Source organism: Physeter macrocephalus, chromosome 19, assembly GCF_002837175.3.
Source record: "Physeter macrocephalus isolate SW-GA chromosome 19, ASM283717v5, whole genome shotgun sequence".
NCBI classification, from domain to species: domain Eukaryota; kingdom Metazoa; phylum Chordata; class Mammalia; order Artiodactyla; family Physeteridae; genus Physeter; species Physeter macrocephalus.
The window spans coordinates 34,799,831-34,812,948 of record NC_041232.1 but is presented as its reverse complement, the minus strand read 5'-3'; the positions used below and the strand labels follow the sequence as shown (position 1 = coordinate 34,812,948).

The window sequence follows — 13,118 nt, the reverse complement described above, 5'->3', positions numbered from 1 at the left end:
AGAAAGATTCCAGAATCTTCCACAGACAATAAAGTTGAGATTGGGGGAGGAGGGGGGAGAAAAAAGAAAAACCATCGACTTTATTGAATGGAAAGAAATAGTGTTTAGTATGTTTCAGAGAGAGCCCACATCTCCTTGGTAACCGTAGACGCAGCGACATCAAGAAATTTATTGAGCATCTACTATGTGCTCAATAAACAGGTGATTCAAAAGACTGCTGTTGCATGTACATGTATTAGTACCTTTTAAACTCATTAGCAAATATTTTCTACCCACCAGTGTTTATATTATAAACGTTTCACTAAAACTGAAAAATTTGGTATTCAAAACTGAAAACGGCTGGTTGTTATTAATCAAGTAAAAAAGCTGCCTTAATTCTATTTGCTCCAGCTGCCGGCCTTGAGTGAGGATGGGGGAAAATGGTAATGCAAATCACTTGCACCAGCCCTTCTCAGTTGTAGGAAACACCTCAAATAACAGGGTTTTGTTTGTTTTTCGACTGCACGAACACGTGTAAATTGTTTCAGGGTCCCCTTGATCACCGAAAGGCGCGGTCGACCCTGAATCTTTCCAACGAGAGCGGCCTGTCTCAGGCAACGCACCAAGATATAGCTTTAGGATTTCCTTCTAGGCCAAAGGTTCTTGACTTTTAAAATGCCATAAAGGTTACCCGATTCGGGAAGGCGATCGCGACCCCAGCTGGCGGCCCAGCGCGCCCTGGGATGCGAGGGGCGGGGCCTACGTCCCCGAAACGTCACCAGAAGAGGCGGAGTCTCAAGAGCGGCGGCGGGAAAAGAGGACCGTTGAAAGCGCTGGGCCGCCTCGCCCGCTGCAGTCCTGTCTCCGCTGCCGCGCCCGCTGCCGAGCTATGCCCGCCGCCGGCTCCGAGCTGCCGCACCCGACGTCGCCGCCCGCCGCGCAGGAGCAGGGCGCCGAGTCGCGGCCGCCGCCGCCGCACGGCGAGCTGCAGTACTTGGGGCAGATCGAGCACATCCTCCGCTGCGGCTTTCGGAAGGATGACCGCACGGGCACCGGCACCCTGTCGGTGTTCGGCATGCAGGCGCGCTACAGCCTGAGAGGTGAGGCGGACGCGCCAGGTGCGCGCGGAGCTGCAGTGGGGAGAGCGTTCCGGACAGGCCGGGCCCCGCGGTCGGCGTTTAGTCAACCTCAACCCCGCGAGGAGGGGAAGTGGCCTTGGCCCCACTTTGCAGACACCAAAACTGAGGCTCGGATTAGAGAGATGGTTTGCGTAGGGTCACACGGGCTGGAGGGACAGAGCTGGGAGGTAAAACCGGGTCCTCTGGCTCTTAATCACCCAGTTATGCTGTCTCCCCAAAGCGGGCGCGATCCTGCAGCGTTTGCCCCAGATTAGAGGGTGGGAGAGGATCTGCTGGGGCTTGACCAGGGCCTTGGCTGGAGGGCCCCTTTTCTGCCCCTCCTCTTCGCTCCGCGTGTGCTGTTCCGCTTTGCAAAGTTTTTAAAAATTGGAGCGTAGATGACGTGGGCGGGGCCGCATTGGGAGGACCGAGCCGAAAAGCAGGGGCGGGAACTTGTGGTTCACGACAGTTTTGCCATCTGGTCCCGCGAACCAGCTTTCCTCTTAAACCTTGAAACAGGAACGCGAGAGTCCGAGTAGGAGTTAATATTTCTTTGTCTTTGTCTTTGTCTTTAAAACAGGGTGGCTCCTGGGAAGAAGTGTGTCTAGGGGGTTGTTACGGTCGGGCTTTCAGGAGACAGAGGGGCGGGGTGGGGGGTCGGCACCGGACGAAAGTTGAAACAGGTGTGGAGGGCGGTTGTGAGTGGGGAGACCAACTATTGGTGAAGCAGATTGACCCAGGTCGGGGGAGAAACCCTCCGCCGCGCACCCACTGGAGAGACTGGAAAATACGGGGCTGCAGTGGCAGATGTGGCTTGGACAGCCTAGGGAGTTTGTTTTTGTTTTTTTTGTTTGTGTGTGGTACGCGGGCTTCTCACCGCCTTGGCCTCTCCCGTTGCGGGGCACAGGCTCCGGACGCGCAGGCCCAGCGGCCATGGCTCACGGGCCCAGACGCTCTAAGGCATGTGGGATCCTCCCGGACCGGGGCACGAATCCGTGTCCCCTGCATCGGCAGGCGGACTCCCAACCACTGCGCCACCAGGGAAGCCCAGCCTAGGGAGTTTTGTCTGAGCAGAGGAATCCACCTTCCTGCAGCTCCAGCGCAGTGGCCTCCGGGGAGCCATAGACCTCGTTTCTACTCCCGCCCCTCTGCTTAGACCTCTGGCAAGTGGCTTAACTTCTCCCATCTTCAGCGTCCCCATGTGCTCAAAATGGAGGAAGTCATCCTCAAAGTGGAGGGAAGCAGGTGCTTGAAGAATCTGTTCTTGTTACATGAGTATCACGTGTACAAGTAATAATGTCGACTGAAGAGGTACCAAATTTAGAGAGAAGCTTTTACAGTTTTCTCTATTGCTTGACGCAAACTTATTACCTCCTGGTGTCTGTAAAAAGGGAGGTCATAATGGAGCTTCAAGGAGGGTTTTGAGGATCAAATAGGATCATGCATATGAAGTGTTTAAACAGTTAACTATTTTTATTACACTTAAAAAAATAGAGGTTAATTTTCTTTTCGACTATCTAGAAACTATTCATTTTGGGCCAGGGCAGTATCTGTTTTTCCCTGGTCTTGAGCAAGTTATCCCTGGCAGGATAATCATGGAATAGGAGCCTTCAGGCTTTGTCCTAGGTCACATTCTGTGTTGTCTTCGCACCTCTGTGGTGAAGGGTTCACACTAACCAGGTAGTGGGTGGTAGCTCTTTCCCTGTGCACACGGGCATCCCTGCCTGTTCCCTGCCCCAAATCACTGTGTGGAATTCCTGTGTCTGGTGGTCAAGGGGCACAGGAGGGTGGTCTCGGTCTGAATTGTGTCACTGACTTGGGGCTGCAGCCTTGGGAGCTCCAGTCTGATCCGGGGGTGCCCACGTGCCAGAGGTTGCAGTTTTCCAGCTGCTCTGTGGTCACTCCAGGGCCTTATGTCCTGGAGCAGTTTGCTTTTTACAGAGAAAGTTGGATGGCATGTTCTGTTTTCCCATCTTGAAATTATACAATAAACTTTGTTTTCCAGATGAATTTCCTCTGCTGACAACCAAACGTGTTTTCTGGAAGGGTGTTTTGGAGGAGTTGCTGTGGTTTATCAAGGTAAAGAAGTTGCTGCTATTGGAAATCAATCATCTGTTCTCAGTACAGCATCAGCAAGATCCTCTTAAAAGTCACGTCATGTCAGTCCTCGGCCTAAAGCCCTCAGTGGCTCCCATTTCACTCAGTAGGAGCCGAGCTCCTTACAGTCCTGTCTCAGCTCTGCCTCAGCCAGAGTCCTCACTCTGCTCCTCCCATCCCGGCCTCCTGGCTAATCTTCGAGCACACCAGACATTCCCACCTAGGGCCCAGGCACCCGCTGGTCCTGCTCCCTGAAACCTTCTGCTCCATGTAGCATGACTCGCTCCCTCACCCTCAGTCTCTGCTCCGTGAGCTTTCCCTGCCTCGGATCTAAAACTGTGATTACCTCCCCACCCTCTCCTCCCACCCCTCCTTTGTTTTCTCTGCAAAGAAATATCTTATGTATAAGGTCTGCCCTCCCCCTTTACCCCTTTCAAGGGCGAAGGCAGACAATCAAATAAATAAAAATTTTTAAATGAAAATATATTTAAAAATAAATACAATTTTTAAAAAAATTTAGAAAAGTATTAGAAGCTCCATGAGGGCAGAGAATTTCTCTTGTCCACTGTTGCATCCCCTGAGACACAGCCTGACACACAGTAGGCACTCAACATGGAGTGATCACTGAATATAGATCCCAGCTGTGCTCTCGTGTTGGGATAAGCTGGAAGGGTCTCTTGAGTAACAAGCTAGAGTGCAGTGATGATGGGCAGCAGCCACACCTGGGCTTCCCCTCGCTCCATCTCCTGCTTCAGACCAGTGATATTCTGGCCAGTGCTGGTCACAGGCTACCTGAGGAAATGGGCTCTGTTCTGGGCTGGGCTAGAGGTTGGGATCCCTTCTACAGGGCACTTATGTGGCTTGTATTGTCTTGGGCCAAAGCAGGCCCAAGACCTCTTAACACCTTTTAGAAAAGGTTTAGATTTGGATTCAATCCAGTCTCCCTTAGTTCTGTATTCTCGGGGTATTTTCTTCTGCATTGGCCTATCTCAACTGACAGCGAGCTTCTACTTCCAAATACATCAGTGCAAATCTCAGAAGAGGACGTTTGTAAAGCAGCTAGAGCCCAGTCTGAATGGATGGGAAGGGAGACTTTTGAAGCCACATGCGAAAGTTTGAGAAATGAGTTGTTGGAAGTGGAAAAAAAATTAGTACAAACTCAGTGACAGAAAGGGAGGAACTGAGATGCTCAGAAATAAAATGTATTCGCTTGTTTTAAAGCTTGAGTGCAGGATTCTAATAAATCCTTGTCAGGAACACATCGGACTCACCTCTGATCATCACTCCATGGGTGACTCAAAAATACAGGAGTTAGGGACTTCCCTGGTGGTCCAGTGGTTAAGACCCTGTGCTTCCACTGCAGGGGGCACAGGTTCGACCCCTGGTCGAGGAAGTTCCACATGCGGTGCGGTGCAAAAAAAAAAAAAAATACAGGGGTCAGAGTTTACCTGCACTTCAGCTGGGATCTTTGGGCAATATGGAGACGTATGGTCTGTGCAATAATTAATATTGGGTTGAGTGCCAAGCGTTTTGCTTGTATTTTCTACTCACAGTAATATGGGTAGTGGTTACTACTGCTGAGCTCTTTTTTGGGTGCAGATGGTGAGGTTAGAGGGGTCAGGAAGCTGGTCAGAGGAGGGAGGAGGAGAGGGCAGGCATGGGGCCCACACGTGTGTGGCCTCATAGCCTTGCTTGGAACCTTACAGCGTATCATACCCAGAGGCCAGTGGGGTCTGTCCTTGACCTGGATGCACCATCAGGATACAGGTTAGGATGACATGGGCCAAATCTAATGAGGTAAAATCTATATAAGAGGAAAATAAAGCTTGTATTTGGCACCAAAAAAAAAAAAAAGTAACCCCCCTAAAACCCACACCTTAACTTTGCAAGTATAGGTTGGGGGTAAACATGACTTGATAGTGGCACTTGTAAGATGTATGACTGACATATTTGCCAGAAAAGCTAAGACTGATTAGGCCAATCGGTGGAAATATCTGATATACCAGGTCTAAGATACACCAAACAGATTGCACATGAGGCGTTAGATTCATCCTGGGGCATCACACTTAGACACAGAACACATTTAGTTAAGAAACACAAAACTGTTAGATGAGATGGAAGTAATTAAAGGACTTGGAGGTGTTTCGAATTTTAGTTGAGGGGAATAGGAAAAAAGATTTGAGATCGTGATTGCAAAGAAGGATTGGACCATCCTGGGGGCCCTCAGAAAGTTTGGACTGAGACCAGCCTGCTTAATGATGGGATGTGTCAGGTGCTATCCCCTGTCTGTCAGCAACACAGGCCCACTTGGGGGGAGGCTTTTGGGGGATCGACTCTGATGGCACAGAATTCACTGGATGCTGCTCTCTCCCATCTCTTCCAGGGATCCACAAATGCTAAGGAGCTGTCTTCCAAGGGAGTGAAAATCTGGGATGCCAATGGGTCCCGAGACTTCTTGGACAGCCTGGGATTCTCCACCAGAGCAGAAGGGGATTTAGGCCCAGTTTATGGCTTTCAGTGGAGGCATTTTGGCGCCGAATACAAAGATATGGATTCAGGTGAGGAGACGGAGTGGGGCCTCAGATTTCCTGAGTGCCTCTCACAGCCTGAGTGTTCCATTGTTGCAAGTAAAGCCTGGGGGATAGGAAGCCAGTGATGGGGAAGTGGATGTATAACTTGGACCTTGTGAGGGGCTGCTTCAGATTCAGGTGGAGGATCAGATCAGATCATAGCAGGGTGGTTAGCACTTGCTGGGTCTTAGCATCTTCCATACCTTGTTCATCAGCAGATAGTGACCCGGTTGGTGGTTGGTCACTGTGTTGGGCGTAGAGTAGGGTTGGAAGTTCATCTAGGGGACAAGAGTCCCAGGAATTGCCCTGTGGCGGCCTTGATCTCCCCTTTTAAAGACTGAGCTGCCCAGCATAATGTAGTGGTGCTGGGGACCGGTCTCTGGTCACCCTCTCTTCCCCGTCCTGGTGGGATGGAGGAAGGTGAAACATCTCACCCCTGGACGCCTACCCTCCTCTGTCACTTGGTGGCTCCACTTGCTGAGTGTCACAGAATCCAGTCCAGGTCCTTTGACCCTTCCTGTCCCCCCATCCCTAGGTCAGAGGTTGCGAAAGTAAATGCGTACCTAGGGGTGGGGCCGTGTGTGTGTGCGCGCGCACGCGCATGTGCATACACACAGGAAGTAACAGTTTGCTGGCTGGGCAAAAAACAGTTACCTGGAAAGCATGTGCCATCTAAAGGGGACAGTCACACCTCAGCTCTAGCCAGCTGGAGGGATTTGGGCCTGATGTTGTCGGGTTCTTCAATAAAAGCCTAAGTCTTTGGAATGTTGGCAACTTTGGTAAGTTAAAAATGCCATGCCAATCTGAAATAGGCAAATTCACAGAGACCAAAAGTGGATGGGGAGTTGTTTAATGGGTACAGAATTTCAGTTTGGGAAAATGAAGATCTAGAATGGATAGTGGTGATGGTTGCACAACATTGGGAATGTACTTAACGCCACCGACTGCACACTTTAAAATGGTTAAAATGGTGAACTTAATGTTATATAAATTTTGCCACACACCAAAAAAATGCTCTGTGGGCCAAACAATTTCTCTGCAGGTGAATGGTCTTTCTGTTGTTAGAATGTAGCCTCCGTCCTAGGACATCCTCAGGATGTGAGGCTACACCCCTGGCTTAATTGTGCCTTAAATCCTGCCTCGTGTTCAATTACTTATTCTTCCTTGAGGGACCTGATGAAATTATGGCCTTAGTGTAGAGTTGTATGATCGTTTAGCTGTTGGATTTCAGTACAAGAGTTTTTGTTTTGTTTTGTTTTTAATTTTTACCCTGAAATAATTATAGGTTCACAGGAAATTGCCCAGAAAAGTGTAACCTCTCACATAAATTAACATTTGTAAAACCCACAGCACTTAGCAGATTTCTCCAGCTTTATAAATTTGAGTGCAAGTTTAGCACCTGTAGATTTATGTAACCACCACCACAATCAAGATACAGAACTGTTCCTTCACAGTTCATCTTTTTTTAAATCTTTGATATTACTTTTCTGGAACTGTGATGGTGACGGGACTTTCTTCCCCAAATTTAGAACTACTGGACTTGAGCATAGTCTGACTCCAATAAGTGGAAGTTTAACCAGAGGGGTGTGAAGCTCTGCACATCTCGGCTTCCAGTTCATTTCAGAAGGAGGCAGGGACTTAAAGTCCAGAGACCAGAAATGGGACAAAAGTATAAGGTGGTATAATAATTAGAGGTTTCCTGATATTTACAGTCAGTGGGTACTTGGCTCTTAAATTGTAATTTTGGGTGGGAGTGTTGGAAGGATAGTGTCTAGATGACAAAAAGGAATTCTTGTCCTCAGTTAGTTGGACCGTGTATGGTAGGGTAAATTAGTGAAAATCCAGCCCTGTGCCTGGAAGTGGAGCATGAAATGATTGGTTGATGGTATAGAGACTATGTCCTGTGGGGACCACTGGAAGAAACAGATTGTTGAGACTGAAGAAGGTTAGCAATAGGAGAAGGGGGAGTAGGGGCACCACGGCCAAGTATTTAAAGGACTCTTCAGTAGGTAAGAAATAGACATTGTTATGGTCCCAGAGGACAGACCTAGGAGCCAAGACTCAATATAACCCGACGAAATATGAGACATTTGTATTGTTCATTGGCTATCGTGTAACTGTGGGCCAGGGGAGGCTGTGGGAGGACAGTGTGGTCAATGACCTCTGAGACCCTCTCATGGGATGCTGAGATTCACATGTGAGGTGTTCTCTCTTTTTGCCAACTCAGATTATTCACATCAAGGAGTAGATCAACTGCAAAAAGTGATTGACACAATCAAAACCAACCCTGACGACAGAAGAATCATCCTATGTGCTTGGAATCCAAAAGGTTGATTGCATCCCAGTCACCCTGCCATGTCTTAACTACCTCCTGCAGAGGCAGCGGGCGGGAGGTGGTCCTGGGAACTGCTTCAGGCTGCCCGGCTGCCCCTATGACCCTGGCCATGTCGCACGCGGTTCTATTTTCACCTTCAGAGGGTGAGGTTGGGCCCAGATGAAATTCGTATTTTATGGGCTTTAAATTGCCTATAAAAATACACATGAAAATTTTAACATTTTAAATTGGGGCAGATGGAATTTCAGATCACCTCCCCCCTCACTATATATTATGAACATTTTAAACAATTATATTGTAAAACTAAACTCTTCCAAGGTGTACTAAATACCCAGAGTGGAATATTTGCATTTATGATAGAGATTTTGAATACGGGAGGGTGTGCCTGAGTGGCCAATATCCTGTGGCTCCTGCAAATGAATTCATTCCTCCTGTACTTGTGGTTTGGTGCCATGGTGGTAGCACAAGTAATTCTAATTCATTTCAGCTCGGATAGGAGAGCATGGCTTCAGTTGTCAGCGTGCATCCACAGAAGTCTCACGTCGATGGACAGGTCTCTGTCGTCGGCCTTATGCCATCCCTGGGGTTGGAATGGTCTGTGAGGGTCATGGGGGTCGCTGGCCCAGTGGCTTTTTCTTACCATCTCCGCTGTATGAGTTGGTTCTGTTTCGCTTTGCCTAGAGCTGTGTTCTTTAAAACCACTGCCCCTCCTGACTTTCCTCTGCCGGCTCCTCAGATCTCCCTCTCATGGCCCTACCCCCGTGCCACGCCCTTTGCCAGTTCTACGTGGTGAACGGTGAGCTGTCCTGCCAGCTGTACCAGAGGTCAGGAGACATGGGCCTGGGTGTGCCCTTCAACATCGCCAGCTACGCCCTGCTCACCTACATGATCGCACACATCACGGGCCTGAAGGTGGGCTTCTCTCGGGGAGGAACGGCTGTTGCCAGCCTAAAGCACTGAGCTCTTATTTTTAATGATTTTTTTAAAATTAATTAATTTATTTATTTTTGGCTGCGTTGGGTCTTCGTTGCTGCGTGCGGGCTTTCTCTAGTTGCGGCGAGCGGGGGCTACTCTTCGTTGCGGTGCGCGGGCTTCTCATTGCTGTGGCTTCTCTTTTGCGGAGCGCGGGCTCTAAGTGCACGGGCTTCAGTAGTTGTGGCACGTGGGCTCGGTAGTTGTGGCTCGCGGGCTCTAGAGTGCAGGCTCAGTAGTTGTGGCACACGGGCTTAGTTGCTCCGCAGCATGTGGGATCTTCCCAGACCAGGGCTCAAACCCGTGTCCCCTGCATTGGCAGGTGGATTCTTAACCACTTTGCCACCAGGGAAGTCCCAAGCACTGAGCTCTTAGATCCTGTAACGTGGAAGAACTAATTGCAGAGAATTTCGTCTCCGTATAAACTAACGGGATCGTATAGGTTATTTATTATAACTTTGATGAATCAACTTTTCTCAAAATTGACGCTGGTTAAATTCCTTGTGAAAAGCTTTGGGATGTCTGCATACTCTGTATTATGTGTTTTTACATGGTGTGTTTTAAAGGAATTCAAACTAAAGCATTTACTGTTCTGCTTTCTCCCATGGGGTTTAGCCAGGTGACTTTGTACACACTTTGGGAGATGCGCACATTTACCTGAATCACATTGAGCCGCTGAAAATTCAGGTAAGAAATGTATCTGTCACACTTTGGGGTTTGGTACCTTCTCTTGATAAAAGGTCGATATGGAAAACATCCCTCCTGTAATAGGTGTTCTCCTTAGTGCTCTGACAGAGATAAGAGGACCTGCTTCCAGGTTTGCGGGTGGTGGTGGGCAGGCAGGGACAAGGCAGACAGGCCTCAATGGCCACAGACACTTTACATGACACGTGCTGTGAGGTATTAAGTACCAGTACCAGAGAGGAGGAGCCATCTTTGGACCAGAAGGTTCAGGACTTTCCCAGAGGTGGCATTTTAATTCATTCTTTTACTTGGAAGAGTGTTTAAATGCAAATATTTTCCCTTAGTTTTATGCTAACATACAGTACTTAGGTCTGAACTTTCAAAAGTCTGCGTTCACTTCCATAAGTTACAGCAGCCAACAAAGGATTTGTTTTTTGGATGTTTTTTGTTGTTTTTTTAATTGAAGTATAGTTGATTTACAGTGTTGTATTAATTACTGTTGTATATTATTGTTGTACAGCAGGCTCAGTTATACATGTATATACATTTTTTTCATATTCTTTTCCATTATGGTTTCACAGGATATTGAATATAGTTCTCTGTACTATACAGTAGGACCTTGTTTATCCATTTCTATATACTTGTTAGCATCTGCTAATCCTGAACTCCCACCCCTTCCCCACCTTGGCAACCACCAGTATATTCTCTATGTTCATGTTTCTGTTTCATAGATAGGTTCATTTCTGTCATATTTTAGATTTCACATATGAGTGATATCTCAAGGTATTTGCCTTTCCCTTTCTGACTTCACTTAGTATGATAATCTCCAGTTCCATCCATGCTGCTGCAAGTGGCATTATTTCATTCTTTTTTATGGCTGAGTAGTATTCATTGTATATATGTACCACATCTTTACCCATTCATCTGTCCATGGACATTTAGTTTGTTTCCATGTCTTGGTTATTGTGAATAGTGCTGCTGTGAACATAGAGGTGCGTGTATCCTTGAATTACAGTTTTGTCTGGATATATGCCCAGGAGTGGGATTGCTGGATTATATGGTAATATTATTTTCCATTTTCTGAGGAACCTCCATATTTTCCACAGTGGCTGCACCAACTTACATTCCCACCAACAGTGTAGGAGGTTTCCCTTTTCTCCACACCCTCTCCAGCATTTGTTATTTGTAGACTTTTTAATGATGCCATTCTAACTGGTGTGAGGTGGTACTTCATTGTAGTTTTGATTTGTGTTTCTGTAATAATCAGCAATGTTGAGCATCTTTTCATGTGCCTATTGGCTATCTGTGTTTCTTCTGTGGAGAAATGTCTCTTTAGGTCTTCCGCCCATTTTTCGATTGGGTTGTTTTTTTGTTGTTGTATGAGCTGTTTGGATATTTTGGAAATTAAGCCATTGTTTGTTGCATTGTTTGCAGATATTTTCTCCCATTCTGTGGGTTGTCTTTTGGTTTTGTTTATGGTTTCCTTTGCTATGCAAAAGCTTGTAGTTAGTTTAGGTCCCATTTATTTTTGTTTTTATTTCCATTGCTTTGGGAGACTGACCTAAGAAAACATGGATACAATTTATGTCAGACTATTTTACCTATGTTCTCTTCTAGGTGTTTTATGGTGTCATGTCTTATGTATTTCCAACAAAGGATGATTTAAAATGGCAATAAAAATGAGTGTGCTTAATGAACCTCAAGGAAAAAAATTCAAACCAAAAACCTTTAGCCCCTTCTGGATTAGGTCTGGGTTTGGCAAGTCTTTGAGGAGCTTGGCTGCTGTGATTAGAGGGTGACCCAGGGCTCATCCAGATGCTCCTCTCTGGCAGTCTGCTCCAGTCATGCTGGACGGAATACTGTGTGGTCATGACCTGTGTCCATGTCCTCATTGCTGCTGTCTGTTCATCCCGGGAGTCCTGGCTTGCATCCCTTTTAGTTGTCAACACGTGTCCTCTTCCTTGCCCTTTCTGCCAGGGACAGTTGGGCTAGGGTTCAAGGGACTCAAGTAACCATTCTGTAGCTACTTTTTATTAAAATAAAAGACTAGGCCCTGTCTTTAACAAATTTACCAAGAGCAGTCGATTATAAGAACTTAAACCTGGTGAGCCACCAAGGCTCCTGACACCATGTGATTCTACTGAACACCCTTCACTCTCCACGTGGGTGAGAGAATTGGTCAGCAGCATTGAATAACCAGGGACAAGGTATCTATAGTATTCCACCCCTGCAAAATAATACTGATACTTTATTGGTAAAATACCGTTATTTGTTTCATGAAGGGACACAGGGAGCAAAATTAAAGCAGGTTGTATGGATCTGGCAAAATAATGGCCTTACGTTGTTTTTAGCTTCAGCGAGAACCAAGGCCTTTCCCCAAGCTCAAAATCCTTCGAAAAGTTGAGAAAATTGATGACTTCAAGGCCGAAGACTTTCAGATTGAAGGCTACAATCCTCACCCGACTATTAAAATGGAAATGGCTGTTTAGAGTGCTTTTGAAGGAGTTGTTTGAAGGATATTTACACCTAGGTGAAAGTTCATTTTGCTTAAAGGAGAAGGAACTAGGTCAAAACCTGTTGGTGATCTATCAGTTATTATTCATTAACTTTTAAGGATGTTGCCACTGGCAAATAGAACTGTGCTGGTTCTCTTAGTAATAAAAGACCTGGAGTTAGGGTAACTCACTGAGGATGTATGTAAATGTAGAGATTGTGAATAAAGACAGGAAAGAGAAAATTTATATACTCTTAATTCAAACTTCATAATGTTTTTATGAAAATGGTCAGTGAATTTCAAGAATTATGTATAACTATTGCCCCAAATTGGAGCAAGCTGGATAACAGCATCAGTCATGATAATGCCTAGTGTGGTTATGAACATATAAAGTTATATTTGTTTTATATCTTGCTGTAATGTTCTGCATTCATGTTTGTTTGTTTTTTTTAATTCCATGTTGCCATTTATCTGCTCAGTTCCTGCCTAAAACAGATTTAACTGAACCCTCCTAAACAAACATACCTATGCTGTATTCTCGTTTGGATGCTGCTTAGATGGGTAAGGTATATTTTAGAAATGCTGACTAAGCTATATTTCACCCTATTTTTCTATGAGTCATCGAATTCTAGCTGCATTTTATCATTAAAATACAATGATTATTTGGGATAAAGGCTTTAAGGGTTATAAAAATAGTCTATGAAATATCACTTTACCCTCATTAGCTTCAGCACGGTGTGAATTCTCTAATAACGTGCTTAGACTGAGCAAGAGAAAGATGCTAAACCACCTCAGGGCTGATCAGTGAAATGTTTTTACCTTTGCTGCGTATCAGATACCCCATAGTGCTGCACGACTGTTTTATTATG

General features: G+C 46.3%; 1 protein-coding gene across 1 annotated transcript; it reads left to right on the top strand.

The window, feature by feature from the left end:
• Positions 1-868: 868 nt before the first annotated feature.
• On the top strand, positions 869-12,487 carry TYMS (thymidylate synthetase). The gene is made up of 7 exons (XM_024120736.3): positions 869-1,079; positions 3,103-3,176; positions 5,578-5,752; positions 7,992-8,093; positions 8,836-9,011; positions 9,687-9,758; positions 12,107-12,487. The coding sequence occupies exons 1-7, from the start codon at positions 869-871 to the stop codon at positions 12,242-12,244; spliced, it is 948 nt and encodes a 315-aa protein (XP_023976504.1). The 3' UTR covers positions 12,245-12,487.
• The last annotated feature ends 631 nt before the right edge of the window (positions 12,488-13,118 follow it).